Raw genomic sequence first — 27,007 nt, forward strand, 5'->3', positions numbered from 1 at the left:
CAGGCTCAGGGGCAGCCCTGCCCCAGGGACCAGGCCAGAGGGCATTGAGAGTGTCTGCCACGTGGCCATCGTAGGACCAGCTTTGCGGGACAGGACGTGCCCATGTTTCTGGAAGCCCCGAGGCTTCAGAGACACCTTTAGGGGGCATGGGGAGATGGCAGGGTTTCACATTTGGCTGGGCAGGACGAGCCCGGGAAAGGGGTGTGGGCAGGGGGCCGGAGGGTCTGGCCAGCTCTGAGTCTGGGGCCAACATGCTGAAGGCCAGGCCAGCCTGGGGCAGGGGCAGGGGCAGGGGTGAGGCTGGGCCGGGCAGGCCTGCAGGAGGCCTGGAGTGGAAGCTTGCCCTCCTGCCCCCTGGGTTGGGGATGCCGGCCATGGGGCTGTGTGCCCAGTGTCGGCTCAGAGGAGGGCCTGGGGCTCAGAGCCTGCCCTCAGCTATGGCTGTGGGGGGATTCGGCTCCTTGGGGGGCTGTGGGCATCGTGGACGATTGTGAGCCCCTGGCGTCCAGGAGTGGGTGAGGGGCCTTAGCTGGCACCGGGCTGGCACTGCTGCGGGGGCGCAGGTGGCCCACCTGCCTCCTGCTCTGGGCTGGCGGCGAGGTCCACGCGCTGCTCGTCCATGCGCTTGGCCTGCACCCTTTGGATGAGGCTGAAGAAGTCCTCGTCCGGCATGGTGGGGCCTCGGGGCAGCACGTCGGGCGGCGGGCAGCGCTGGTCGTCGATCCTGGAGGACTGAGTGGACACACACAGGGTTGGTGGCCTCACCTCCCTGGGCTGCTTGGCTGGGGACTCACGGACACCTCCGAGGTCAGGCCCACACCCAGTGGCTCAAGTGGGCTGCTCTGGCCACGTTGGGCCTCCCTGTGTCCACCTGGGAGATCAGCTCCAGGGCCACCTGACTCTGGGGTCTTGCGCTGGGAGTCCTGACCCCGAGAACAGTCTTCTGGGGGCCGTGTCCCCCAGGGCCTGGGGCTGGCTGCCCAGCAAGGCAGGCTGAATGATACCTGCTGGGCGTGGGGTGAGCCAGGCCCTGGAGACAGCTGCTGGGATGGGACGGCCCCCGAGGCCTGCCGATCCCCAGGGACAGGCGTGGCCACCCCCTCTGCACTGGCCCGGAAGCTGGCGCAGCTGGGGCTGACCCTGGCAGACCTGGGGGCTGCAGCTCACGGAGCCATAGTGTGGGGCTCCCCAGGGCTCCCCTCTGGGTCAGGTGGCTGAGCCCGGGGGCCCTGCCTGCCCCAGCATGGAGGGGGTGCACGAGGGGGCGTCTGGGCTTCTCTGCAGGGCCTGGAGCAGAAGGGCCGGGAGCCGGCACAGCCGTGGGCGGAGGCGCATGCGTGCGTGTGGACGGGGGGCTCTGGGCTTCTCGGGAGGGGCCGGATTCGAAGCGGCTGGTCGGATGCCTGGCCCGGGGCCATGGTTTCCTCTCTGTGGGAATGCAGACCTGCTGGCTCTGCAGGCCGAGCCGCTGCCCGCTGCCCGCGCCCCACCCCTGAGCCACCTGCTACGTCTCCTGACCCCGACCCCCACTTGCTGTGCCGCCTGCCCTGGATGGCAGGTGGCTGGACCCCACAGCGACGGTGAGACCCCCCAGGCTGGTGAGGGGGACGCCGCCATGAGGCCGCCCAGCTGGAACCCCTGCCCTGGCTCCACTGTCCCTCCCGCAGCTCTGGACTCTCCGCCCCCGCCGTGCGCGCTGCGTGGTCCCCGCCTTCACCCCGCCGGCGCCTGGCAGCCCCGGGGTCTCCCTGCCCTGATTCCTGGGCTGCTGTCATGCGCTAGATTTTCTCTGCCCAGATGTGGCACCTGGTGGGGATCCCTGAGGACATGAACTTCAGACCTGGAGACCCCCAATCCCAGCTCTGAGCTGCTGTGCTGTAGGCGACAGCCCAGCCTGAGGCTGTCCTGGGATTGCCTTCTTGGGGGGCTCTCATCTCCCCAGCAGATGGGGCTTCCAGAAAGAAGGCTCCAGGTCCACGTACCCGTGGTCGTCCAGTGACACTGCTGAGCCGGCCCTGGCCACCAACTGCGGCTCCAGCCCCCGGGGGCGTCCCTCAAACATGGCCCTGGACAGAGGGACTGGAGCCCACCTCCCCCGCTGGGGCCCTCGAGGTGCCGCCACTGGACAGCGAAGGGGCAGGGGCCCACGTGGGGCTCGGCAGGCCCACCTGGTACTTGATGAGCATGTTGAAGAACTCGTCCCCTGGCTCCTGGGGGTCCCCGTCGCCGCGGAGGTGCCCCACGTTGTTGTGGGTGATGCGCAGCCCGGGCAGGCTGCCCACGCTGGCCCGCTGGTCGTCCAGCCGGCGGCTCTGGGAGCTGGCGATGAGGTCGAAGAGCTCCTCGGTCTGGGGGGAGGCCGTGGCCGCGGGCTGGGCTGCGGGGGCAGAGGGTGAGGCCCAGGGTGCCCTTGGGGCTGTGCTGGGGGGCTGGGACCCACTGCAGGGTCGGGCCTGAGGCTCAGGCCACCCACTGGTAGCTCTGACCTCTGAGCCCACCCCCTGTACCCCTGGGGACATGGCCCCTGCGTGGGTGCTGCACCTGCCTCTGGGGCCTTCCAGGGGGACAGGAGCAGAGCCCCGGCCTCCCAGGCCCAGCCGAGGCCGCTGCTGCGCCCTGGCACGGCGTGTTCCGGAGGGGCAGGGACGATTACACGCTTCCCAGGACACAGCCTGGGGCAAGAGCAGGGCGGGGAGCTCGGTGACAGGGCGCTGCCGCCGGTCTGCCCCGCGTGGAAGGAGGGCGCACTCACCCATCCTCTCCCCCAGGGCCTCGGCGGCCCCGGCCTGGCCCTCGTCCAGCGGGCAGCGCTGGTCGTCCATGCGGCTGCTCTGGAACCTGCTCAGCAGGTCGAAGAAGCACTCCTCGTCCGCAGACGGGGCCCGCGGGATGCTCTGGGGAGGGAACGGGGCCGCTGCAGCCAGACCTGGTCCCTCAGAGCCCTGGACATTGCATCGGCCACTCCCAGTCCTGCAACCTGGGCCAGTCAGGACCCTCACCTGCCCCTGTGGCCGTCCCTCCCCAGGCCCAACCCCCCCCCCGTGTGTTTCTCCCTCCGTGGCTGCCGCCCCTCCCACCCAGCCACAGCCTGGAAAGCCCCAGCTCACCCCAGAAGCCTCCCCTTGCCCCCTGCCCTGTCACACCGGCCAGCCCCTGGGATGGGCTCCCCGAGTCTCCGCACACGGCCCCCCACTTGCCAGTGTCTGCCACGGAGTAAGCAAGTGACCTTGGAAGCTGTGACCCCACCTGGCCTCGGTTTACACATCCACCCTGGGGGGCAGGGCAGAGCACTCCGCCAGAGGGGGCTGACAGGTGGCCGGGCTCACTGTCCACTCCCCGCGGGGCTGGGGCCCCTGCCAGCCTGGCCTGGCCATCTCTGCGGGGGGCCTCCTCAGGGACCCCAGAGCTGGGCCCCCACAGCCAGGAACAAATGCACAGCGAGGCCGTGTCTGCAAAGATGCCGCCTCCTGGGTGCCGGACACAGCCTGGAGTACAGGACACCTGGGGTTCCTGTCACCAGCCCCTGGCACAGAGGAGAGCGAGGCGCAGAGAGGCTGTGTGGCTGCCAGCGTCCCAGGAGCAGGAGCAGAGCAGGCCCCACGCTGGACTCAGACACGGGCAGGCCCCACGGGTGACCCTGCTTTAGGACTGGCCCAGGCTGTCAGCAGCAGGGGTGAGGTGGCGGAGACGGCCAGGTCAGCAGGCAGGAGCCCCGCGGTTGCCCCTTAGGGGCAGGTCCCACCAGGCTGAAGCTGGGGAGGAAGAGTTCAAGCCCCCCTGGCCCACAGCCCCACCCACGCGGGGCCGGGAGGGAAGGGAGAGCTGGCACTGAGGGCCACGTGCACTTGGGCTGGGGCTCTAGGGCCCTGCCAGCCGCAGAGGGCGTCTGCCGTGGGCCACACAGGTGCCTCCCCGGGAAGCCCAGAGGGGAGCTGCCTTGGGCTCTTCGGGGCCAGAGTGGCTGTGGGTCACCCCGGGCACAGCCAGGGGTGGGGTGGACACAGCACAGCCCGCTTCAAGGGACAGTCGCTGCTCCGGGCCCCCAGGCCCTGCATCTGGCCGGAGTTGGACCCCCCAGGGTGGAGCAGTCCCGTGGGCTCCCCAGGCGAACCGGGCAAGGCCCCTCCTGGGAAAGGCAGGACCCACGGGGGTGGAGACCACGCCTCCCCTGCACGGAAACTTGGGGCTCGAGGGGTGCACTCAAAGAACGGGGGGCTTGGCCTGGGCCTCCCCTGGCCCCATCAGGCACGGGGCTGTGCCCAGAGCCCCGCAGCAGAGCCCTCCCCGTCCTGAGCCAGCGGCTGATGCTTCCTTCCTGGGGAGGGGGCTGGGGGCCTGAGACCACAGGGCAAGACCTCGGCACCTGGTACAGGGAGAGGTCCAGACAGCACAAGGCCCCCTCAGGCCCCTCGCTCAGGAGCATGACCCTCAGCCCCACAGGACACACTCAGCAGCCTTGGGGGTCCTGCCCCCCTGCTCCCACCTAACCGTTTTGTCCCAAACCCTGGCCCCATCCTTCCTGGAAGTCTCAGAGTTCCTCCTTGAGTCTGACTCCACTCCCTCTTGCTTTAAAGCTCAGGGTCTCCATGAAGGAAGAGAACAGACCCCGGTCAAGCCCACCCACCCCAACTTCGCAGAGGCCCGTGTGCGCCCCGAGCCTCCCCCTCAGGGACGGCAGGGCCCCACTCACGCCGGCCCACAGGCTCGCTCCACCGCAGCACCGGCAGCCGTGCGGGGCGCTCGGCCACGCAGAGCCCAGGCAGGACGCCGAGATGCCCAGCGCCGCCCCGATGCCGGGCCCCACGGTGTTGGCCCGATGCTTAAATAGGACCCGGGCGAGGGCCCAGCCCTCCCAGCACCGCCCTCGCTGCTTGAATGTGCGCGCACACGCACGCTCACACACTCGGGCGTGCTCTGCAAACACTGACACGGGTTCCCCGAGCAGCTGTGGGCGGTCGCGCCGGGGCGGCGGGGAGGACAGCCTCTCTGGAAAGCCCTCCTCTTGCTGACACCAGGCCTGGGCTGTCTCCAAAGCGGCCCGCCAGGGAGGCCGCTCTCCTCAGCCAGTTCCCGAGCAGGCCCCCGAGGAGCCAAAGCTGTCCTCCTCCCAATGGCCCGAGCCGGCCCTCCCCGCTCCAGAGTCCTCGGTGGCCCTCACTGCCCCGGCCTCAAGGTCTTCCCAGCCCAGCCCGGCTCCAGCCAGGCGGGTGGCTGCCGCCTCCCCAGAACACCCCCGACCCCACCCACGCCGAGCCCACCCTCTGAGGCCAGCCTGCCCTGCTCCTTCCCCCGACCCCAGGACGAGTTCTCCAGGGCACTCAGACCCCACCCAGCCATCGATTTCCCGGGGAGGTGTCCCCAGCCGGCTACCAGCTGGGGAATAGATGGTCCCTCCTCTGGGGCACCCAGGGCCCTGACCTCAGGGAGGACAGCAGGGATCGGTCACCAGGAGGCCTGCAAGGTTGCCACGCCCCACAGTGCTGAGAGCTCGGCTGTCCCCAGGCGTCCTGCCCTGTGAGGTGGCAGCAGGGGCAGGGCCAGGGCCCACAGCAGGCAGGGGCTCCGCAGGGCAGCGGCTGCTGTCCCCAGACTGCCTGCCTTGCAGCTGGGCCCTGTCAAGCTGGACACTGGGACTGGTCCCCTGGCTGCGTCCAGGGCAGTTTGCTGGGGCACACGAAGCTTGAGGTCCTCCCAAGCCTGGGCTTCCTGGAGAACCGTCCGCCCCTCCCGGGCCCCAGAGCTGACTGGCCTGTCCCGAATGCTCGCCCAGCTCCCACTCCCCGTCGTCCCGTCCTGCCCTCCTGCCAGGCCCAGGGAGGCTGGGCAGAGGCCACCCAGGAGCACTCTCTGGTGGGCCTGACGGGGGGACCCCCGGGCGCCAAGGGACAGACCGACCCTGGCCAGCAGTCAGGCCCGCCGGGCAGTCCTGGGGTTGGATGAGGTCGGGGGAGGCTGCACCGGCCTGGTGGGAGGACGGCTCAGGCAGCTCGCGGGGCTAAGAATACCGGCATGGCACCCACGCCCCGCGCAGGCTGGGAAGGTGCTGATTAAGCCCACGGAGGGAATTATTTTTAGACTAATTTCTGGGGGTTTGGACCCAGGTGTCCTGCTTAGGGGGCGCTGGGCTGGCCTCTGAACCTAGACTCGGCCCCTCTGTGTCTCTGCAGAGGCGGCGCAGGCCTGGCAAAGCGGGACCCTGCTGGGCAGTCAGAGGCCGGCCCCCCACCCCCAGTCTGTCCATCCGCCTGCCCACCAGTCTGTCTGTCCCGCCCGTCCATCCGTCCGCACCCGTGGCCATCAGTGCCACCGCCCCCACTAAATATTGCCACGCAGGCTGGCTGTGCCCAGGGGGGCTTCTGGCCGGGCCTGAGGACCTGAGTGGTCCCTGGGCTGTGCTGCAGCCACCGGCTGGGCCATCGTCCCACCCCAGCAAGGCCCCCGTCCGACCCCAAGCCCAGTGGGGTGGGGCGGGGTCTGCCAGCTCCTGGCCACGGGGGCCCTGGGTGGACCCCCGGCTCCCTGTCCCCCCACCAGGGGTTCTGCAGCTGGCATCCGCCACCCCAGCCCCATCCTGTGCACAGCCCTGCCCCCAGGACCAGGGCTGGAGCGTGTGCCCACCTGTCCTGCCCTCAGTCCCTGAGAAGGACAGAAGAAACCCCCCAACACGTCCGGGCCTGACCTGTGGGTGTGGCTGGGGGGCTTCGCAGCTCTGCTCTCGGGTCCCTCTGCTCGGGCCCCTGCCCTACAGCTCTGCAGACCCGCGGGAGGTGTCTGTACCTCCAGGACCCCCTGCGATTGTGTTAGCTTCGTCCACCTCTCGGGGGCTCCCACCAGAGGACCCACAGGGTCAACACCCCTGGCCAGAGCCCCGAGAGGGCCACCCGGGGGTGCACCGTCTGGGGGGCAGGTCTGTGCGGCCGGCTCCCACAGCAGGTGCAGCCGGTCCCTCTCAGGGGGACACACTCCTGTGACTAGCAGATGGGTCTGGAGGGTCCAGCAAGGCAGGGAGGGTGCGGGGACAGACAGCAGGGCCACTGAAGACTGAAGAGCCAGTCCCTGCCTGATGGCAAAGATGGAAACTGAGGCGCGGGGGTGGGGAGCCCTGTCCGTGCAGGACTGAGGCTCCTCGGTGGCCTGGGCCTGCCTGAGACTGGGGCTACGGGCAACTATGCACACCCCGCCCCTGCACTGAGCCCCCGACACCGAGCAGCACTGGGGGCCCAGGGGATGCACAGTGCCAGGCCCACCAGGGACCCCTGCCGTGCTGGGTGACGCCTGGCTGGCCCCCTGGATGGGTGCAGGGGGTGGGGGCCGCGCAGTCCCACGTCGTCTCCCTCCCAGCCCCACGAGGCGCCTACCGTGCGCGGCACCTGCACCCGGACGTCCGCGCTGTCCAGCGGGGAGTGGCCGCCCTCCCGGGGCCCTCTCTCAGCGGCGTCTGGCCCTTCCTGGTACTTCCTGCTCCTCACGGGGAGGGGGAGTGAGTCCCTGCTGGGCCCCCGCCAGTCCCCTGCATGGTGGCTGTCTCCATTCTGCTCCTGGGGAGGGGACTGGGTTGTGGCTGGGGCAATGTCCAACCAAGGTCCCCTCTCCCAGGACCCTCGGGGGAAGGCCAGGAGAGTGCAGTTGCCACCCCCACTTCCCAGAGGCACACAGTAGGCGCCTGGTTCCCGAGCAACAGGGAAGAGACAGGCTGTGGGCTGTGGGCACCCCGGGCTGGGGCAGGGAGAAGCAGGGTGGGGTGTCTGAGGGATCCCCGCTGTCGGCCTTTCCCACGGGGCAAGGACAGTGACTGTGGGCGTCCCTGAGCCGTGCCCCCACCTCACAGCTGTCCACAACTGAACCAGGCTACACTGGAGGAACCACAGGCTCAGAGAGGTTAGGCCACTGCCTTAGGGCCGCACAGCACCCACACCTGGCAGGTACAGAGCCAGCCCAGGGCCGCAAACCCACCCAGCCCCTGAATTTGTCTGCCTAGGGTGCGGAGCCCCAGCTGGCGTCTCCACCTGGCACAGCTCCACATCCCCTTTGGCACAAAGTCTGAACGGGCAGGGAGCAGCCAGGAGGGGGTGCCGCTGTCTGTGGACTCCCCAGGACACTGGCGACACAGCGGCTGGCTGGGGGCACGGTGCCTGCAAAGCGTAAGGGCCACGCCCTGCCCTGGGGGGCCCAGCTGCTGGACAGTGAGCGAGGTGTCCTGCTGGGGTGCTGCGGGCTTGGGGGGACCGGGGGCGGGGGGGGCAGGTGGCAGAGGGGCCTCCGGCTGCCGAGTGCACATTTGTCTCCGGGTGGCAGGGCACATGGGCAGGGAAGGGTCCGAGGCAGGTGGTGGCAGTGCAGCAAACCGTGCCCCAACCTCACCACCCGCTGCCCACGCTCTGGCACAGCTGCGCTGACGTCTGTCCCCGCGGGGCCCCCGCTCACCCGCTCCAGGGGGAGCCTCAGCAGGTCCCAGGTCTCCGCGCTCAGCCTCTGCGTCCGCTTGGGTCTGGCCCCTGGAAGACAGGGAGGCCAGTCAGCCCCCGCGTGGAGGCGAAGGTCCTGCCAGGTGTCCCCTGTGCCAGCCACACAAGCCAGCGGACAGGCCTGTGTGGAGACGGGCGGACCCTTGCGGGGCAGTAGGGTCTGCTTGTGGCTCCCGTCACCCAGGCCTGGAAGGGCCGGGTTCTGGACGGGCCTCTTCCCAGCCTCGCCACGCGCCTCCTGCCGGCCTGGCTCCCTGCTCCCCCTGCCGGAACACCCTTCCTGCCGCCCCCACCCCAGCCTCCTCAGCCTGGGCCCTGGGGCGGGTGGGGTAGGCCTCTGGGTGGGCAGCCCAGGCTGGGGCAGGGGTGACAAAGGCCGCAGCCGAGCCCTAGGCCAGTCCCGCCGCGGCACCTTCCCTGGGCTGCCGGCCACCCCCTTGGCCCCACCCCAGACCTCCACCCAGAGGTGCCCTGGTGGAGGCGGGTGCAGCTCAGCCCGGGGACCCCAGGCGACAGCCTGCTCTGATGGGGACGGCGCCTGAGCCGAAGGTTTGGGGGATTCTGGCCTCAGCCCGCGGACTCCCCGGGCACGTGAAGGGCAGAACCAGCCTGGCAGCCGGGCCAGGACAAGGCAACAGACGGACAAACGGACGGAACCTGAGCGTCGGCAGGGGCCTCCCTGAGCAGGTGTGTGGGACGGAGGGAGCAGCCAGCGTGGAAGGGGTGGCAGAACATTCCGGGCAGAGGGGACGCCAGTGGGAAGAGCCCGGCTAATGAGGACCCAGCCTCCGCCCTGCCCGCCAGGAAGACCCGCGCCTCCTCTCCTGGCCCCGCAGCGCCCAGACGTGCAGTGACGGAACTGTGTGGGACCCCCCACCAGACAGAGGGTGGGCACCGGAAGCGGTGGTTAGAGCAAGGCCTGGTCTCAGGGGACATTTTGGGGACCCAGTCTTGGCACCACTGGACCAGCAGACGTGGACCCTTGGTGCCCTCCTCCGTCAACTGGGCCGGCAGGGATGGGGCCGGCAGGGATGGGGCCGGCAGGGATGGGGCCGGCAGGGATGGGGCCGGCAGGGATGAGGCCGGGCCGGGCAGGGGCGGAAGGGCGAGCCGTGTGGGGCCCGTCGCGTGCTGGTGGGACGGCCCCTCTGCGACTGCCGCGGCCTCAGGCCATCAGCCTGGACGGGACAGGAGGGCGCTGGGAGGGGGCCCTGTTCTCTGAAGGGCTGCCCGGTGCCTGCCCCCACCTGGGACCAGGAAGGTGGCGCTGAGGGAGAGACGGCATCGTTCCCAACCTCGTGGCATTTGGGGTAGTGCCAGCGCCCGCCCCCTGCGTGCAGGACGGAGTAACAGGCGGGCCCCACTCGCACACCTCGCGGAAAGCCCGCTCCCTCTCCCCACGCGCTGCCTGAGGCCTGCCTGTCTGCCGGCCGGAACCCCTTCCCCCCCTGGTGTCCCACCGAGCGGCCGCGAGGCTGTAACGCCCGTCTCAGGTGCAGCCTGTGTGGCCCCGCGGCCAGGCACCGGCTGCGGGTGGAGAGTCCTGCGCGCCTGGCGAAACGCACCCTCTGTCCGGAGAGGTTGGGAGGCCGCGGCCCTGCTGGCTTAACTTCCTGCCTCTCCCCTACACAGGCAAGGTCTGGAAACTTCTCCCAGCACCGCCCCACCCCTACCTGAGTCTGACCACCGTGCACTCGTCACTTCTGCCCTCGGCCAGCTCTGGACAGTTGCACCCAACAGCCACCTGAGCCACCAGGCACCTCGGCGCAGCCCAGCCTGTCCCCCCACGGGCAGCAGCGGCCCCGCCCCCTCGGCTCAGGCCAGGGCAGCCCCCACCTCCCCTCCACCCCCACTTCACAACAGACCCGAGTCCAGCCCCTTCTGCCCTCACGGGGACCTGAGTCGCCTGCACCTCACCTGCCTGCTGCCCCGCCTGCCCCCTAAGTCCCTTCTCCACACCAGGGCCAGGGACACAGTGAGGACCCGCTTAGATCGGGCCCCTCCGCTTCTCGGTTGGAGGGCCCTGCCCTCTCCAGCTCTGTCAGCTGCAGACACAGCCCCCCACTGCCCTCGTCCTGCCCCAGGGCCTTTGCACGGGCTGTTCCCTCTGCCTGGACTGCTGCTCCTGCCGCGGTAAGCCCAGGGCTCACTCCCTCTCCAGCACCAAGTCTTTGCTCAAATGTCACTGTTTGGGGACTGAGTACTTGTGTCCCACCAAAGTGCACGTTAAAAGCCCCTAATGCCCAGGGTGATAGTACTGGGGGGTGATTAGGTTCAGATGAGGTCGTGGGGGTGGAGCCCCCATGATGATCAGTGCCCTTGTCAGAGAACACCAGTTTCCAAGCTCCCTCCCTCCCTTTCTCTCTCTCTCCGTCACGTGAGGACGCAGTGAGCAGGTGACTGCAAGCCAGGAAGGGGGTCCTCACCAGAGCCTGACCGTGCTGCACCCGGCCTGGGCCCTCCGGCCTCCAGACTGGGAGAGAGAATGGCCTGTTGAAGCCACCCAGCCTGTGGTGCTGTGCTTGGCAGCTGGAGCGGACTAAGACAGCCCCTCCTGAAGCCCACCTGGCTGCTGCATGGACTGCGGCACCCCCCACCCCACATGCCCCCGCCTCGCCTGTCTCCCCAAGCACGTCTAACGCACGACCTGCTTATGTTTGCTCCTCGTCTCCACCTGGCCTGACAGGACTCGGCTCCGCGACTGTTTTGTCTGCTGGAGAGCTCAGCGCCTGGCACGTGGCAGGTGCTTCCTGAGTGCCGTGGAGCGGTGCCCAGCACTTCCTGGGCGTGCGGGGCCTGTGTGTAGTTTCCCGGGCACCGTCCCCTCCAGCCCCGCCCAGACCCAGAGGCTGCCACTGCTGCCGCCGCCGAGTGCCGCGAACCCTGGAGGGGCAGGGCTGGGGACAGGACACGCATGTGCGTGTCACGGGAAAGAGCAAGGGGAGTCCGGGCGGCACGGACGGGCAGGGAGCCGGGGACTAGCAAGGCGTTGGCCGGGGACAGGGCAGGGGCAGGGGCAGTGGGTCCAGCAGGGCCTGGGCCAGCTCCCTCCTCCTCTTTCCCGTGGCATGTGCTGGCCACGTCACCCACAGCGCAGGGGAGCCCCATCCCGCATGCCCCATGCACCCCTGCGCCCGGGCTGGCATGGTGGGGGTGGGGCAGCAGCAGGAGGCAGTGCCCCCCAGACACACTTCTGGGGCCCCTTGCGGCTGGGAGGGGCCAGCAGGGCGGCGAGATTAACACAGACTGAAGCCCAGGAGGGCTCTTTGTCCTCCAGCTGTATAAAAGTCCCCTTGTTTTTTCAGGACAGTTTAAAGGAAACCTGGGTCCAGCTGGACCAGCCTCCTGCCGGCCACACCCCACATGACCACGCCCACACAGCCACGCCCTCCAACACCACACCCACAGCCCCAAAGGCCACACCCACTGGCCATGCCAGCCCCAGCCACAGCCACCCCAGAATGTAGCCGTCTCGTGCCTCCCCACACTCCACTGCCCGGCGTCCACCAGACCCCCTGCGCCCCCGCCAGTGACAGGCTCTGGACACGCACCTGCCCACCGCACCCCACCGGCCAGTCTGAGTCCAGCCCCTGCCAGGCTCACCTGCGCGGGGGTCTCCCCCAGGGCTGCCTGGGCTCTCAGGGCACTGGCCTGCCTCGCACAGCTGCATCCCAGGCAGGGCCCCCGGGCCGAGGCAGGGCTGCCGGGCCCCCGGCGCCTGCACACCGCCCCGGGAGGACGCTCCCTCCGCGACCGAAGGTAGCTGGCCACTGGCAGCCCTCGGGGGGAGGCTTCCGGGGGCCCCTGGCTGGAAAGGGTCTGGCCGGCAGAGGGCCTGGAGAGGGACAGAAGCTGCCTTGTCCGCCGTTCCCCCCCACGGCCCCCCTCTTCCTTGGCTCAGAGAGGAAGGAAAACGGCAGGGAGACCCAGAGCTCCGTGGGAGCCTTTCAAGGTGCCGGCCCAGCCCTGCCCCCAACTGCTGCCGGGGTTGGGGGTGGCCTTGCTGGGCCAGGGGCGCCGAGGGTGGGGGCCAGGAGCTCTCAGCAGAGCAACCCTTCAGGAGTCCCGGCCGTGGGTACATTCTGGCCTGTACAGCCAGGGCCGGGGACCGCTCTCCAGCCCCCACTGGGGCCCACCGGCCGGCTCGAGGGCCTCAGAAGCCCCTGCTCCTTTCCCTCTGTCCTCAGCCTCTGGGGGGGTGACGTGTGTCCCCAGTTTCCCAGGACAGGTCATCGTCAGAACCCCAGAGACCCACCGCCACGTCTAGGACTCAGCCGGCCTGGGGAGGGCCGAGGCTCCCAGGCATCCCTTCTGGGGGCCCCAGGCCGGGGCAGGGTAGCTGGCTCAGGGACACAGCCGTGCGGGGACCAGGCTTTGTTCCTGGCAAACTCAAGAACCACAGAGTGGGGCCACACGGACAGGGGCAGCTGCCCCCCAGGCCTGCCCCTCACCCACCTGACAGCCACCTCAGGAAGCCCCATGTGACAACCCCCCACCCCCGGCCCCGTATTTATTAATCTATTTAGTTTGCGGGGAACATCCTGTTCTGTGTGCGCGGCGTCGCTGACCTGTGTGGGCTGAGCAGTGGCCCACAGATGAGGTCACCGCCGTGGCCTTGGGCCTGGCCTGATTAGAGCCCCCACCCAGCCTGGGCAGCCCCCCATCCCCGCCCAACCGAGACGGAGGCGGCCCCACTAGCTGCCCTGAGGCCGGGTGCGGTGGAGGCCAGAACAGCCAGGGACAGTGAGTGGCCATCTCCTGTCCCTCGGCCATCAGCCTGTGGTGCCACCAGGGACGTGGGTGGGAGGGCCCGGGGCAATCGCAGGCTCTTGCCGTCCAGGGATGACGGAGGCAGGCCAGCCGCCATGCCTCCACTGGCTGGCGCTGCCCCCTGCCAGCTCCCGCTCCCGTGCCCCGCCCCTCTGCTCGGCACGCTGCCTGGCAGCTGTCTGCCCACCCCCAGCCCCAAGAACAGGGGTCTCGGTCTCTCTCCAGGCCCAGCACAAGGGCTGCTCAGAGCACGTGCCCCGAGGCCCAGGGATGGGGCCTGTTACAAACTCCCCTCTGGGGACGGAACCCCCCCCTGTGACCCACACGCAGGGAACGGCACCCCTGCCACAGGTGTCCCTCCTGCCATGCCCCTGCCGATGAGGCCTGCTTTTGTCCCAGGCTGAGTTTTGAGCCCGTAAGTCACCGTGCTGCCCCCACCCCCACCCACAGCCCCAGGACTCACCCTGGGCCTCGTAACCGGCCAGGTCGGGCTTCTCTGCGGCCGCCGGGCTGGTCAGCCGGCCGAGCGCCAGCTGCAGCTGCGCGACGTTCATGCGGGCCGTGAGCTCCCCGTTGCGGTCCCCAATCTGTGGCCAGCAGGGGCGTTTGAGTGGGCAAGTGGGGCTGGGGCCTGCTGGGGGCTCCCATGGGGTCAGCCATGGGCCCCCAGCACACCCGTCCCCAACCGCTAGGTGGCCTGGGCTGGCCACTGACCCCAGGGCCTCAGAGGGAACCAGGACTCACTGTGGCCCTGGAGGTGGGGTCTGGGGCCCTGTCCCTGGGTGAGGTGGCCCCTGTGTCCCCAGCAGCCCTAGCCCCACCTCAGAAATGCTCGGGTCTGAGCAGCCGGCCCTGTACGGCGTGGGGCCCTTCAGCGGGCGTCAGCCTGGCCCAGCCATGCGCTCTGAGGCTGGCGTCAGACCCGCCAGGGTGACCGAGTGCCCAGGAGCAAACTCAAGCCAAGTGGGTGGGGCACAGCGGGGCTGCCGCACGGGGCCCCGGAGGACATCGGGGGCCTCAGCCTGCCCTCAGAGGCCACCGGGGGAGGGGCTCTCTGGATGGGGGCCTCTGCTGACCTGAGCGTTCCTGGCCCTGCCCACCTACACCTGGGCACCTGCAGGCTGCGCCCACCCAGCCGCCTCCCACTTTTAGCATGGGCAGACCTGGGGTGTCTGGAGGGGGCTGCTTCCTGGGAGCGAGGTGACACAAGGACAGGCCAGGAGCCAGGCAGGCCCAGGGTTTACCTGTGAGGTCCCCACCCTCAGTACAGTAGGAGGGTCTTGGTGGACAGGGCCCACGGAGACCCCTTGTGCCCTCTCCCAGGAAGAGGAAGGCCCTGCGGGTGGCAGACAGGAGCCAGGCCTCAAAGGCCAGGCGGCCAAGTGGCTGCACCAGCCCAAGAAGGGACGGAGGGGCCGTCGGGCACTCCGGGCGCAGTCTGGGGCGGGAGGACAGCCCGGCTCACCTCCTGGGAGATCTGCAGGTGCTTCTTGGCGAAGGTCAGGGCCTGCGCCGGGCTGCCCATGGACACGTAGGCGTTCCCCAGGCTCCAGCACGCCCGGCCCTCGCCCACCCTGCCAGAGAGGGAGACAGTCCATGCCCGCCCTCCCCAGTCCTGCCCCCGTGCCGAGCCCCCAGCCTCCCGGTGGTCAGGACCCTGACGTGACGCTGCGTGCCACACCTGTGACACAAGCAGGCTGTGCGGCCTGGCCCCGAGGGTCACCAGGGGCCCCCAGGCCCAAGAGGCTCCAGCAGGACGGTAGGATGACACGCCCCCAGCCAGGGTCTCCCACCAATCTTGCCACCCTCAGGGAGAAGCCCCAGCGAGCTGAGCCTTTTCCCATTAAAAGCGTTAGCACAGCGGTCCCCAACCTTTTTGGCACCAGGGACCGGTTTCATGGAAGACGGTTTTTCCACGGACCGGGGGTAGGGGGACGGTTCCGGGATGATTCAAACGCAGCAAGTTCACTGTGCAAACCTCTCTGCTAAGGGCGGTCTGGGTTTGCAGCCGCTCCCCAGCGCTAGCGTCGCCGCCTCTGCTCCACCTCGGGTCACCAGGCGTCAGATGCTCACAAGGAGCCAACCTGGACCCCTCGCGTGCGCGGTTGGCAGTGGGGTTCGCGTTCCTGCAAGAGTCTGGTGCCCCCGCTCTGCCAGGAGGCGGAGCTCAGCGGCCATGTGAGCGGCGGGGGCAGTGAACACACAGGGAGCTTTGCTCCCGCCCTGCTGTGCGGCCTGGCTCCCAACAGGCCACAACCACGGGTCCACGGGGTTGGGGACCGCAGACTGTCCTGTCTCCAGCTCTGTCTGCAGGCGCCTCGTGCCCCTTGGCCCTTGGCCTCTCTTGTCCCTGCTGGCCGGCGAGGCTCACTCCACTCTTGGGGCAGCCCATCCCCCCCAGCCCCTCCCCGGGTTATTTCTAAACGGACGTGAAACGCACCGAACAGCAGACGGCGCAGTGGCATGTGGCATATTCACATCGTTGTGTGGCCACCACTGTCTAGTTCCAAACCATTTCCGTCACCCCCAGGACAACCTCGGGGCACTCTGAGGCCTCTGGGGCAGGGGCCAGGCTTTACATGACCCTCCCTCCCCCAGCCGTGAGAGCCACAGGCTCTGCCTCCCTTGTTCCGGCCGTGACCCGCCCAGAGCCGCATGTGGGGCTGCGCCCGGGAGCCTGGGGTCTGCCTGTCCCTCCAGACACGGCCACTTAAGACACGGCCACTTACATACACGCATGGGGGCCGTACTGCATGGCGGGCCAGGCATGGGGCCCACCAGCTTGTGCCTGGGTCGCCATAAGTGGCCAGCCCGGTGCCCACACTGGCTTAGTCCCCATAGCAGTGTCACCCACTGACGGGAGGGGAGGCAGAGGCCTGGGGACATCCCGCCCGGGTCACGTCCCGGTCAGTGGAGCCAGGGGCTCAGACCCAGGCCCTTGCGCCTTGGCTGCTGGAATTCAGCCCGGTGGGCTGGCAGGGGCTGCTGAGAGCCCTCTGGGCCGGGCCGCACCCGTGCCCCCCGAGCCCACACCCGCGCACCTGTCGGCCAGCTCCTGGGCGATGAGCAGGTGCCGCAGGTGGTACTCGGCCGCGCGCTCGTAGTCCTGCAGCAGCGTGTAGGTGTTGCCCAGGCTGTAGCAGGCCTGCGCCTCCACCGCCTGGTCCCGCAGCTGCCGCGACAGCTGCAGCGTCTTCCTGCGCAGGGGGAGGGGCGGCCCCCCGGGAGGAGGGTGGGCCACGGTGAGGAGGCCCGCCCACTGGCCCCCGGCCACATGGTCCCAGTGGGGTCTCTGTGGGGCCTCAGACCCTGCGGGACCCAGACTGCTGCGGGCTCCTGCGGGACTCTGGCAGGTCTCCTGACCACCCTGAGCCACCCCTCCCCCCCAGGGGACAGGGGACAGCCACACCCACTGCTCAGGCCCTGAGATGGGCTGTTTGGGGCTGGGTACAGGACCCAGTGCCGACAAGCCTGCCCCACACGGTGGCCACTGCTCTGCCACCCAGGCCAGGAGGCAGATGGCCAGAGCCCAGAACAGCCTGGGGACCCCGTGAGCTCCGTCCACCCGCCCTTCCCGGGGCAGCCCGGAAGCCCCCGCCCGGCTCCTGGGGAGGCCAGGCTGTCCGACCCCCTGCCTTGGGGTGGGTGGCTCCCTGGCTTGGCATCCAGCCCCCCAGGCCCTCCCTCTCGCTGGGTGGGGGGGGCGCCTACTTATAGTACTCGGCAGCCACATCGAAGCGCCCCAGGAAGATGTGGGCGTTCCCCAGGTTGCTGTAGGCCCTCCTCTCGGCCGCCTTGTCTCCAAACTCCTTGGCAATGGCCAGGCGCTGTGCAGACAGACCCGCAGCCCCGGTCAGTCCCGACAGGCCCAGGCCGGTGCTACAGCCCTGCCCCGGTCGCTGGCCCTGGCTGTACGTCCAGGGGGAGCAGCCGGAGCCACAGGACCGAGTGCAGATGAAACCAGGGGTCAGGGGACACCCGGCCACAGCAGCCCACCGTGCTCTGGAGGACCGCCTCGGGGGCAGGCCACCCCAGGCCAGGCGGGCACACGGGCAGCCCTGGCCAGCCACCCTGCAGCGCCGCTCACCTCCCTGTGGAAGGTCGTGGCCTCCGTGAAGTTCCCCAGCAGGTAGTGTGCGTTGCCCAGGTTGCCGTACGCCCTGCCCTGGGCCGCCCTGTCGCCCAGCTCCTTCACCAGGGCCAGGTTCCTCCTGCGGGGAGACCCCGTGAGCCACGTCCCTCCAGCCCACGTCTGCGCCCACCCCAAGCTAGAAGGTGCTAGTGGGTGGCAGCCCCAGGAGGGTGGATGGGACGGGCCCCCTCAGCTCCAGCGCCGGGGCTTGCTGTGGCCCCACCGGTCGCTGACAGGTGTGGGTGCAGGAGGGGCCAGCCTGGCTGTCAGCCGTCGGGGGGCTGTGGGGAGATGTGGGCCTGGGGGGGGTCCCTCGGCCCCCACTGCCCCACTCACTCATAGAACTCGGAGGCCCTGCGCAGCGTCTCTCGGACGTCGGGCGGCAGGTGCCCGGGGTCCTGCACGGCGTTCCAGGACAGCTGCTTGCCCTTGGCGTGGTACACGTTGCCGATGTTGTAGAGCGCCCGGGCCTCCCCGACCTGCGGCGGCACCGGGGTGTGGGGGGTGCTTGGGCCGGTGACCTGGCCACCCTTGCTGTCCCGGGCCCCAGTGGCAAGGACCTCGGGCCATCACCAAGTCACAGACAGGCGGGGCAGGCCCTGAGCACGGGGACATGGGGGAACCCACTGCACCCCTCCCTCTGCCAGTCGGGGTGGCCGAGGTGGCCAGGCCCCCAGCTCTGTCCTCTTACGCCCAAGGGTGAGAGCTCCAGCCCAGGCCCAGATGCCTCGGGGCAAGTCACGTCACCCTTCCAGCCTCAGCTTCCCCATCGGTACCGGGGAGCAGGGACGTTTATGTCACAGGGTTATGGGGAGGCCAGCACAGGAGGACGGCCAAGGGGCCGGCCCAGGACGGACCTACACCTGCTCTGACTGTTGCCGCCACTTCCCGCGGCTTCTGCCTGCCCCACGGGGCCTCCCCCAGAGCCACCCTGCCTCCCTCCGGGCCACACGCAGTGACTGGGATGCTGACGGGTTCAGGGGGGTCAGCGAGGGGGCGGAGCTGAGTGTGGAAGACGGGCCAGGCCTCTGCCCTTTGGCGTCAGCATGAACGGGAAGGGCCCCGGTCTGAGCACCCAGGACTCCCGAGTCACTGGGGCTCTGGGGGACTGACCTCTTCGTCTTCCCTCCCGTGGGGGGAGAGCCACATGCTGTGTCACCCGCCTGCCCACACCCCGGATCTGGACACAAGCCTCAGGGAAGGGGAGGAGGGACAGGCAGCCGGAGACCGAGCCTCACCTTGTCCCCCTGCTCCTGCGCAATGTCCAGGTGCCGCTGGCAGCAGACCACGGCCTCGTCGAACCGGCCCAGGACCTTGAGCGTGTTGCCCAGGTTCCCGCTGGCCTTGGCCTCCCCCATGCGGTCACCGATGGTCCTGGAGAGAAGGAGGGAGTGAGGGGCCGGCACTGGCCAGGGCCAGGGAGGGCGGGCGGCCCCCGGGGCTGATGCTGGGCAGGGCCCGCAGGCTGGGCACGGGGTCCCAAGGGCAGCCCTGGGGCAGGGTGCCCAGCCCAGTCCCTCCGCCGGGCCAGGTCTGGGGGTCAGCCCCACGCAGCCGGCAGAGGGGCCGTGAGCTACACATGGGCCCTGAGGACCCGGCCTGAGCCTGGGGCAGGGGGCTGAGACACGAGGGCTCACCGCCCAGTGGGGCAGGGCAGGTGGGGACGTGGCCTGGAGGAGGAGGAGGAGCTGGGCAGGGAGCCACGGCTGCTCCGCCTGGGCACAGCCTGGAGGCCACACAGACAAAGCACTCAGGGTCCCGAGGGTGGGGAGGGGCCATGAGCCTGCTGGGGCTGGGGCTCCCGGGGAGGGCAGGGAGAGCCCCCAGGGCAGGACCAGTTGCCACAGAACAGGTGAGGGGTGCACCTGGGCCCCAGGCCAGGAGAGGCCCGACCTCTGGGCGGGGCTCTGGGTCACACAGACATGCAGGATCATGCACATGGATTTGCACGGACAGACACGCGCCCACACAGAGAGTGCTGGGTCGCACCCCACGCTCTCACACGAAGACTGACATGGAGACCCACTCCCGCGTGTCTCAGTGTAAACACAGCCCCCTGGGGGGCCTTCCAGGTTGGAGGCGCCCTGCTGGTTCCCTCGGATGCTGAGAGCGCTGCTTCTGCCCACATGCCCGAGAGCAGGGCAGCGTCCGCCTGGCCCCCAACCGGACAGCCGGGCAGCGGGTTGGCGGTGAGGACCCCCCTCCTCGGGGCCCTGCCAGGCTGCGCTCACCGGGCCAGCAGCAGGTCGTGCTTGTGGAACTCCAGCGCCCGGGCGTACTCCTTCAGGTAGAAGTAGGCGTTGCCCAGCTGGCTGTAGATGGCGCTCAGCGTCTTCAGGTCCTCGGTGCCCACCTGCACCGCGGCCTCAAAGAAGGCCACGCCCGCCTTGAAGTCACCAGCCTTGCACAGACGCTCGCCCTCCAGTGCCAGCTCCAAGCACGACGCCTCCATCCTGCGCAGAGGGAAGGGGTGTCACGGCCCACCCTCACCGGGTCACCCCTCAAGGGCCCGAGCCCCTCTGCGGCATCACTGCGGATGATGCCCCTCAGGGGGACTGGGGCCCGTGCCACCCCTGTGCTCACAGACCTAAGCATCTCTCTGGGATGCAGGCCGGAGGCAGGTGCTGGGCCCAAAGGCTCCCCGGCTGGCTCACCTGGGCAGCTGACCTCTGCCAGACCTCCCTGCCTGGCCCTCGCCACGGCCAGGGTCAGGGGCACCACCGGGGAAGGCCCAAGTGTGACACTGTGAGGCGCGCAGGTCCCAGAGGCCAGTGCTCGGTTTGGCTGAGCTCCAGGGAGCAGGAGCAGCCTCCACTCCTCGCCTCCCCGAAACCCCGGCCCCGTGGGCCGAGGGGACGTCCTGAGCAGCTGCAGCCACCTGGGCTGGCCCTCCAATTCCCGCGGAGGACAGCTGAGGCTCCGGGAGGAGGGTGAGCTGGTCGAGGCTACGCAGTGGGATCTGATCCCAGGGCAGGACCCCAACCTCCCAGCTCTCCACGCGGAGCTGGGACTGCACAGGGCTGAGACGCGCCCGCTGGCTGCCTGCCAGGGCCGGCCAGAGACGGCCGTTCCCGCCACGCCGCAGGCCGCGCTGCTGTGGAGGAAGTGGACCGTGCCACGTCCCGGGAGGAACTCAGGCTCCTGCAAAACCGCTCGGATTCCTGCCCCATAAATTGCACCCAACCCTAAGGGCCCGGGCCCCCCTCAGGGCCCCCAATGCCCCTGCTGGAGGCTGTGTGGCCCCTTATCCCCCCACTTTCGGGCAAGAAAGCCCCTCACCCTTGGGCCCTGCACAGCCCCCCAAGGTCCCTGTACCCAGCTGCCCCCAGGGCCCACTCACTGAGGCCCCCCAGCCCTGGGCCTGGGGTGAGGTCACCGCCTCGGGCTGGTGCAGAGCCTGGGCTGGAAGCTGCGCCCTGGGAGCCTGGGTCCCCTCCTCAGGCCTGCTCTGACCGGCGATGTGGGCCCCAGGCCACTGCCCTGCCTCGGGTGCTACTGGGGACACGGATGCCACGGGGTGAGCAGGGTGCCCACTCCAGGGTGGCCGAGGGTGGAGGGTGAGCGGCACAGGGGACTCAGCCAGGGGCCGCAGGGGCGGCCCCAGGAGGCGGCAGGAGGAGGGGGTCCAGAGAGAACCTGTCATGGAGCAGCCCACGCCCAGCCCCCAGCCTGAGGACCTGGAGGGGTGGGAGAGGGGCTGGCCCCAGCCCAGGCGGCCCCATCACTCCAGTTTTCTGCTTTCTGATAAGACCAACAGTTTGCAAAAAGCTACAAAGTAGCTTTTAATTACAAAGTAATTTAAAATGACCACACCCAAAGCCCCTGTGGCACCCAAGGCGCTGAGCCCCCTTCTGTGATGTTGGAATTATGCAAGGATCCGGAGCGAGCAGAAGAAAAAGCAACATAATTCCTTAAAAAAGAAAGCGCTGTCAAGGGCAGTGTTTCTCTGCTGTTTTAAGCAAACGCCCCTGGACAGGAACCCAATGCCCATCTCTTGAGTCCCACCTTATCGAGAAAACGGCCACTTTGAAGTTTCCTAAGATGATGGCGCCACGGGAACAGCCTATGCGGAGATGTAGGGGGGATGAGTCCCCTCTAACAAGCTGGCCTGGGAGCCCTGCCCCCCACCTGCTCAGAGCTTTCTGCTGGGGAGACCCCTGCTGCCCCCAGGCCACAGTGCCCCATGCCCGACACTGCCTGGCCCCCGACACTGGACGAGCTCCTTTCTGACCGTGCCGCCCCTCTCTCAGGGCCCCTCTGTTTTCTCCCACCCACTCCGCCCTTCTCGGGCCCTCCCCGGTAAGGAGCCCCGGAGCAGCCCTGAACTCCCGCCCCAGCTCTCAGGATGGGGTCAGCACATGAAGGAGGGGCCTGGTGCCCAGCAGCGTGGCCCCTGAGCCAGCCAGGCTTCTGGGACCCCCGGGCTTGCTTCAGACTGGCCCTGCCTTGCCCGGGCACCCTGGGTCACCCTCCATCTCTGCTGTTCACTGAGCACCCACTCCGTGCCCCGCCCAGAGCCGCCCCACTCCTGGGCCAGGGGTTCCCACACAGTCTGCCTTTCACAGGGAGGCTAGCAGGAGACTGGGGGGCCCCTCCTGGACCCCAGCTAGATGTTGTAAAACAGGGGCACAGCCCCAGCTCAGGACATGCAGGGAGACACCAAGAAAAGCCAAACTCTCACACGGGCATTGGGTGACTGCCTGGGGAGCGGGCCCCTTGCCCCGTGGGGGATGCCAGGCAGGCTCGGGAATCCCAGCCCCTCGCTGCCTCCCCAGAGACCGACAGAGCCTACGCGGCCTCTCAGAGAGCCGAGGGTCAGGGACAGCCCCAAGACCAAGAGACCAGACCTTTGTGCCGCCTACCCACGACCTGCCAGGCTCCCAGGCAGCCACCCGGCTGGGCCATCAGGATGCTACATTGGTTGAGGAGCCCCCGGTCGCCGTGGCAACCAGCCAAGAGCCCCACTCCTGCAGCCACTGCCTCGCACAGGGCTTCTTAATTAAGGCCTGTTTGTCCCTGCACAGCTGTTTGCCAAGCGGTCTGACGGGGCCGCTGCCCCCTCCTTCCGGGCCAGTGTGGAAGAGACAGGACTCGGGTCTGAAACTTGGGCACAGGCGGAGCTGAACACGCCCCCCGCAGACTGGTCGGGAGAGCTGTCTCCCACCTCCCTCTCAGCCCAGGACGGGCATGGGTGGCTCCAAGCAGAGGGGCCGAAGTGTGGGGAGGAGCGAGCACCAGGACGCGTCCAACACGGCCATGCTGACCCTGTGACCGGGGGATCCAATGTGAGCCCTGGCAATGTGGGGGGCCACTTGGAGAGGCACCAGGTGGGGTGTCCAAGCCAGAAGCCCCCACCCCTCTGATCTCCAGCCCCCTCCCGTGGGCCCCAGGCCCTGCTACCCAGCCGCCCGCCCACCTCTTCCTCCGCAGGTTGCGCATCTTCTGCACGTACAGCCACAGCTCCAGCCCCACGGGCAGCAGCAGCGGGCGGGGGCGGGGGGCGCCGTACACCACCTTGCACACAGCCTTCTCCGCCAGGCTCAGGGCCACAGGCTGGCCCTCCATGGTGGGAGCCGGCGTCGCTTCCCTCCCACTGGCCAGCCTGCCCCACTGTGTGGGTCCTGGGGCTGTGCCGCCTGGGTTCTCCGCTCTCCCCGCCTGCAGGGCGCTGGGCTGCAGGCTCAGCGGCGGCCGCAGCCCCAGGAGACCCCTGGCCCTCCGGCAGCTGGCGTGGATGAGGGATCAGGGCAGCTCAGGCCGGATCAGCAACGTCAGCAGTGCCGGGCGGGGGTGGGGAATCCGGGGGTGGTGGGGAACGGGGGACCCGCGGCAGTGCCCTCCCACCTGCTCACCCGCCAACTCAGCACACCGATACCTGCTCGGACCGTGGTCCTTGGGGAGCACCGTTGGGGGTGAGAGCACAGGAAGAGAGGAAAAGCACATGGAGCGTGGGCACCCACAGCGCGGCCCCGAGAGGCAGAGGCTCGGCAGCCTGCCTCACCTTGCCTGGCGCCAGGAGGGCAGGCCCAGGGCAGGGGCAGCTCGGGCCCCTCCTCGGGCTCCTCAGGGCAGCCTCCCTGGCTCCAGCCAGGGGCCGGCAAGGGGCAGGGGCAACTGATCCAGAACTTGGAGTCCCTGTCATCGCACTTTGCCCACCGGGCCTTGGTGCCCCGAGTTTGCCCTGCCTGACCGTCCAAGGTGAGCTCAGGGCTACAAGGGGCCTGGGGACTTGGGAGGCCCAGCTCCACCCCCTCAGGCCCAGCTCCTTTCCTCAAACTGCCCGGCCCAGCCACCTGCCCCGCTCGGCCCCCAGCTCCTCCAGCACCGTGGCCCAGAGGGGCCTGGACAGTGGGACGTTCCCTGGGCAAAGACAGGACCCCCAGTGTCGGGGTGCCAACATCCAGCAATAGAGAGGGGGTCATGGGGTCTCAGGAGCCCCCCCTCACCAGGCCACCTGCCCTTTCCAGCTGTGGGCGATGGGGGCAGGGGAAGCCAAGGCTGCGCCTAAGGGCGGGGGAGGGAGGTGCAGCTGTGGGTCTGAGTGGAGCACTGGTGGGGAGGCCTCCAGGCCCCGGGCACTCTCCTCCCCGACCGAGGGGCCAGGGCAGGGCCTGGACCCCTTCCTTGCCCAGCCCCCATTGACAGGCTGAACCCCCAAACCCTTCACTGCTACCTTCTGGTGCCCAAGCCAGCACCCAGCTCCCCACACCTGTGGCCACTCGAGGGGTCCTTCAGCTCACTCCCTGGTAACTGAGTCAGCCACGCCCCCCTCTCCAGGGCTGTCACCCACGCTCTGGGCACCTGCCCAAGAGACCCCTGCTCACAGCTGGCTCCCTGTCCCCCACACCCCCAGCCACCCCCATAGGGAAACCACGCCAACTGCCCTGCAATGGTAGGGGGAGGGGAGAGGGAGGGGCCAGGCCAGGGGATGGAGAGCATGGTGGGAGCTGGGATTGCTCGGGGCACACAAGGGCCACCCCAGCTTTAGGAAGCACCTAAGGGTCAGGTTGCCAGGGACTCCTAGGCTACCACTCTCCAGACGCCCTGCCAGGCACCATGCCCAGGAAGGGGGCCGCAGAGCGGGAGGACGGAGTGAGGGCTGCGGGTGGCATGGCCATGTGTCTGGGTGCTGGTGGCTGCTGCTTGGGGGTGCACCTCTAACAGGGTTACCCCAGGGCAGTTGCTCTGACACCCCCTCCCCTTCCCAGCCCTGGAGGAACACTTGGAAGAGGGCTGGGAGGTCAGGTGAGGACCCCCCGGGTTCCCTGCTTTTGGGGACACTTCTCGGCCACCTGCCCATCCCCCTGGGCCCTCCCTCCCAAACCCCTGCCCTAGACAAGGGGGCCCAGGTGCAGGTGAACCAGGGCTCGGAGCATGGACCCCCCCAGTGCTCTGCTCCCTGAGACTTGGGGACTTGGCGGGTCACTGGACACCCCACACGCAGTGCCCCGCCAAGCCCCCGTTCCATAAAAACTAAACTGTCCCCACCAGGCAGGAGTGTAGGTGTGGGAAGGGGCAGGGCAGAGGGGACCTCGGGCCAGCGCCAGGGAGCCCCGACCACACTGAGAGTCCCCCAAACGGCCACGTGAGGAGTGCGCAGGCCAAATGGGCCCTGTCCACCACCAGGACGTCCACACGCCAGGCTGCCCACAGCCCTCGGCTCCCACGCCAGCAGGGGCACACGGGGTTTGGACTTCTTTCTCCCCGGCCCCAGCGGCCTGAGGCTGCTGGCTCTGTGGGAAGAGTTCCCTCCTCTCCAGCTCCTCAGCTCCAGGCCGCCTCTGGGCACTGCACGCCCACCCCCCTGCCCACCTCCCCCAGCTGAGGCCCAGGCTGGGTCCAAACTGCACCGGGGGCCTCCTCACAGGCCCTGCAGGAAGCCTGGGCCCAGGTAGAGCTCAACTGGGGTCTCTGCTTGGAGGGATGCGAGGCTGGGCTGGGGCCTCTCCGAGTGGCCCGTCTGAGCACTGTCCTTGCCCAGGGTGGGCCCCTCTGAGCACTGTCCCTGTCCCAGGCCAGGGTCTTGTCTGGCGAGTCCCCACTGGAACCCAGGCTCCCAGGTCCAGCCCTTGGAACAACTGACTCCCATGCCTGGCCGAGCAGGGGTCTCCCAGGGCTAAGGATCTGGACCCCCACACCCCCTCTGCCCCCCGCCCAGCCCGGGCTGTCTGCTGCTGGCCACCAGGCCGGCTCCCACCAGCCACAGAACACACGCCGCCCCCCCCCGCCCCTGGGGGCAAAGGTGCTTCCCGGGGGCTGTGCAGGGACTCCTTCAGGGCAGGCCCCCATCAGAGCCCTGAAAACCTCTGCTCACACCCGTCCCCTGGCCTGGGGCCCCGGAGCCAGGCGGGGGCTCAGCTCCGTGCCAGACCACACAATGGGGGCTGTGTCTCTGACCGGCAGCACAGAGGGGGGCAGGGGTGGCGAGGCCTCCTTTCACTGCCGCCAGCGCCTCATTTTGCTCGTAGGGTGCCCAGCAGAGGTTTGCTGGCTTAGGTACTGCCCGGCTGGGGCTGGAGAATCCTTGGGGGCCAGGCTAGGGTCCCCAAAGGGTCATCAGCCCAGGCCCCTAGTGGGGAGGCCACCAGGTTTTAGGGATGGCCGGAGGGAACCAGGACAGTGGTGTCCCTGGGAGCTGGGGGCCTGTTAGGCGCACTCCAGGGAGCAGGGCCTGCTCTGCCCAGCCCTCAGGCCCACAGGGCTCTGCCGGAGGCCTGGACAGATTGGCAGTGACTCACGCCAAGTGGGGGCCACGTGCCCACCTGGCCCGGGCCCAGGGCACCACCTGGGGGAACACCTTCGACGCTGGGAGTCACCAGGCAGGCACGCTTGTCATCCCAATGGGCACAGAGCCCAGACCTCTGGGATCACCTGTGAATCTGCCTGGAGGGCAGGAGCCTTTTCAGGCAGGTACACACCCACCTGGTTGGCTGGCTCCAACCACACCAGGTCCCACTGGGCACCAACTGGGGATGGCTGTTGGGGGGCAGGGCCCCATCCATGACAGCCGGGTCTGTTTGGCCACCCCACTCCCTGCCTGCTGGGTCGTGGCAGTGCCAGGCTTGGGAGGGAAGCTCCTGGCAGCGCCCGGGCCAGCTGCCGGGGGAGCCCGGCTAGAGAAGCTGCCCCTCTCTCCCCCTGTGCCCTTGGCCTGGGGGCGGGGGCTGCCGGCTGATGCCCATCCCATCCCGGGCCCCTGGCCACCCGCGCCGGCTCTGGGCGAGGGGCCGCGCGCACCGCAGGGAGGGCGTCTGGCCACGCTGGGCCGCCTTTGTTCCGCTCGCCGCGCTCGCGCCCCTACCTGGAGTGCAGGCGCCGGGCCGCGGGGCCCGGGAGCTCGTCCGGGGGTGGGGCCGGGCCCGCCATGGGCCGGGGATGCACGAGACCGGGGCCCGCGCCGCGCCTGTGCCCGCCGTCCGGCCTGCGTCCGCGCTACGCCCGCCCCTCCGTCGTCCCTCCGGCCGCCGCCGCCGTCCTCCCCCGCGGGAGGCGCCGAGGAAGTGATGTGCGCGGGGCGCCGCCGCCCCTCCCGCCGCCGTGGCCGTGATGTCACCGCCGCGGGGAGACCGGTGGGCGGGACTCACGCCCGGGGAGGGGCGCTGCGGAGGCCCCCAGCCCACCCCGGGGAGTGCAGGGGAGG

At 69.3% G+C, this 27,007-nt stretch overlaps 1 protein-coding gene across 2 annotated transcripts; it reads right to left on the reverse strand.

The window, feature by feature from the left end:
- Positions 1-451: 451 nt before the first annotated feature.
- GPSM1 (G protein signaling modulator 1) lies at positions 452-26,733 on the reverse strand. 2 transcript variants are annotated; one of them, XM_069474815.1, is made up of 14 exons: positions 26,669-26,733; positions 19,599-19,820; positions 18,606-18,741; positions 17,704-17,846; positions 17,323-17,446; positions 16,947-17,062; positions 16,277-16,432; positions 14,701-14,809; positions 13,699-13,822; positions 8,425-8,495; positions 7,359-7,538; positions 2,753-2,894; positions 2,169-2,377; positions 452-732 (listed from the first exon to the last, which is right to left on the reverse strand). In XM_069474815.1, exons 1-14 carry the CDS (start codon positions 26,731-26,733, stop codon positions 526-528), a joined length of 2,004 nt encoding a protein of 667 aa, XP_069330916.1. In that variant the 3' UTR covers positions 452-525. The 2 variants fall into 2 exon arrangements, with proteins under 2 accessions (XP_069330916.1, XP_069330915.1); XM_069474814.1 differs by lacking the exon at positions 26,669-26,733 and adding an exon at positions 22,784-22,932.
- Between the last annotated feature and the right edge of the window lie 274 nt (positions 26,734-27,007).

This window comes from Eulemur rufifrons, chromosome 7 (genome assembly GCF_041146395.1).
Source record: "Eulemur rufifrons isolate Redbay chromosome 7, OSU_ERuf_1, whole genome shotgun sequence".
Lineage (NCBI taxonomy): Eukaryota > Metazoa > Chordata > Mammalia > Primates > Lemuridae > Eulemur > Eulemur rufifrons.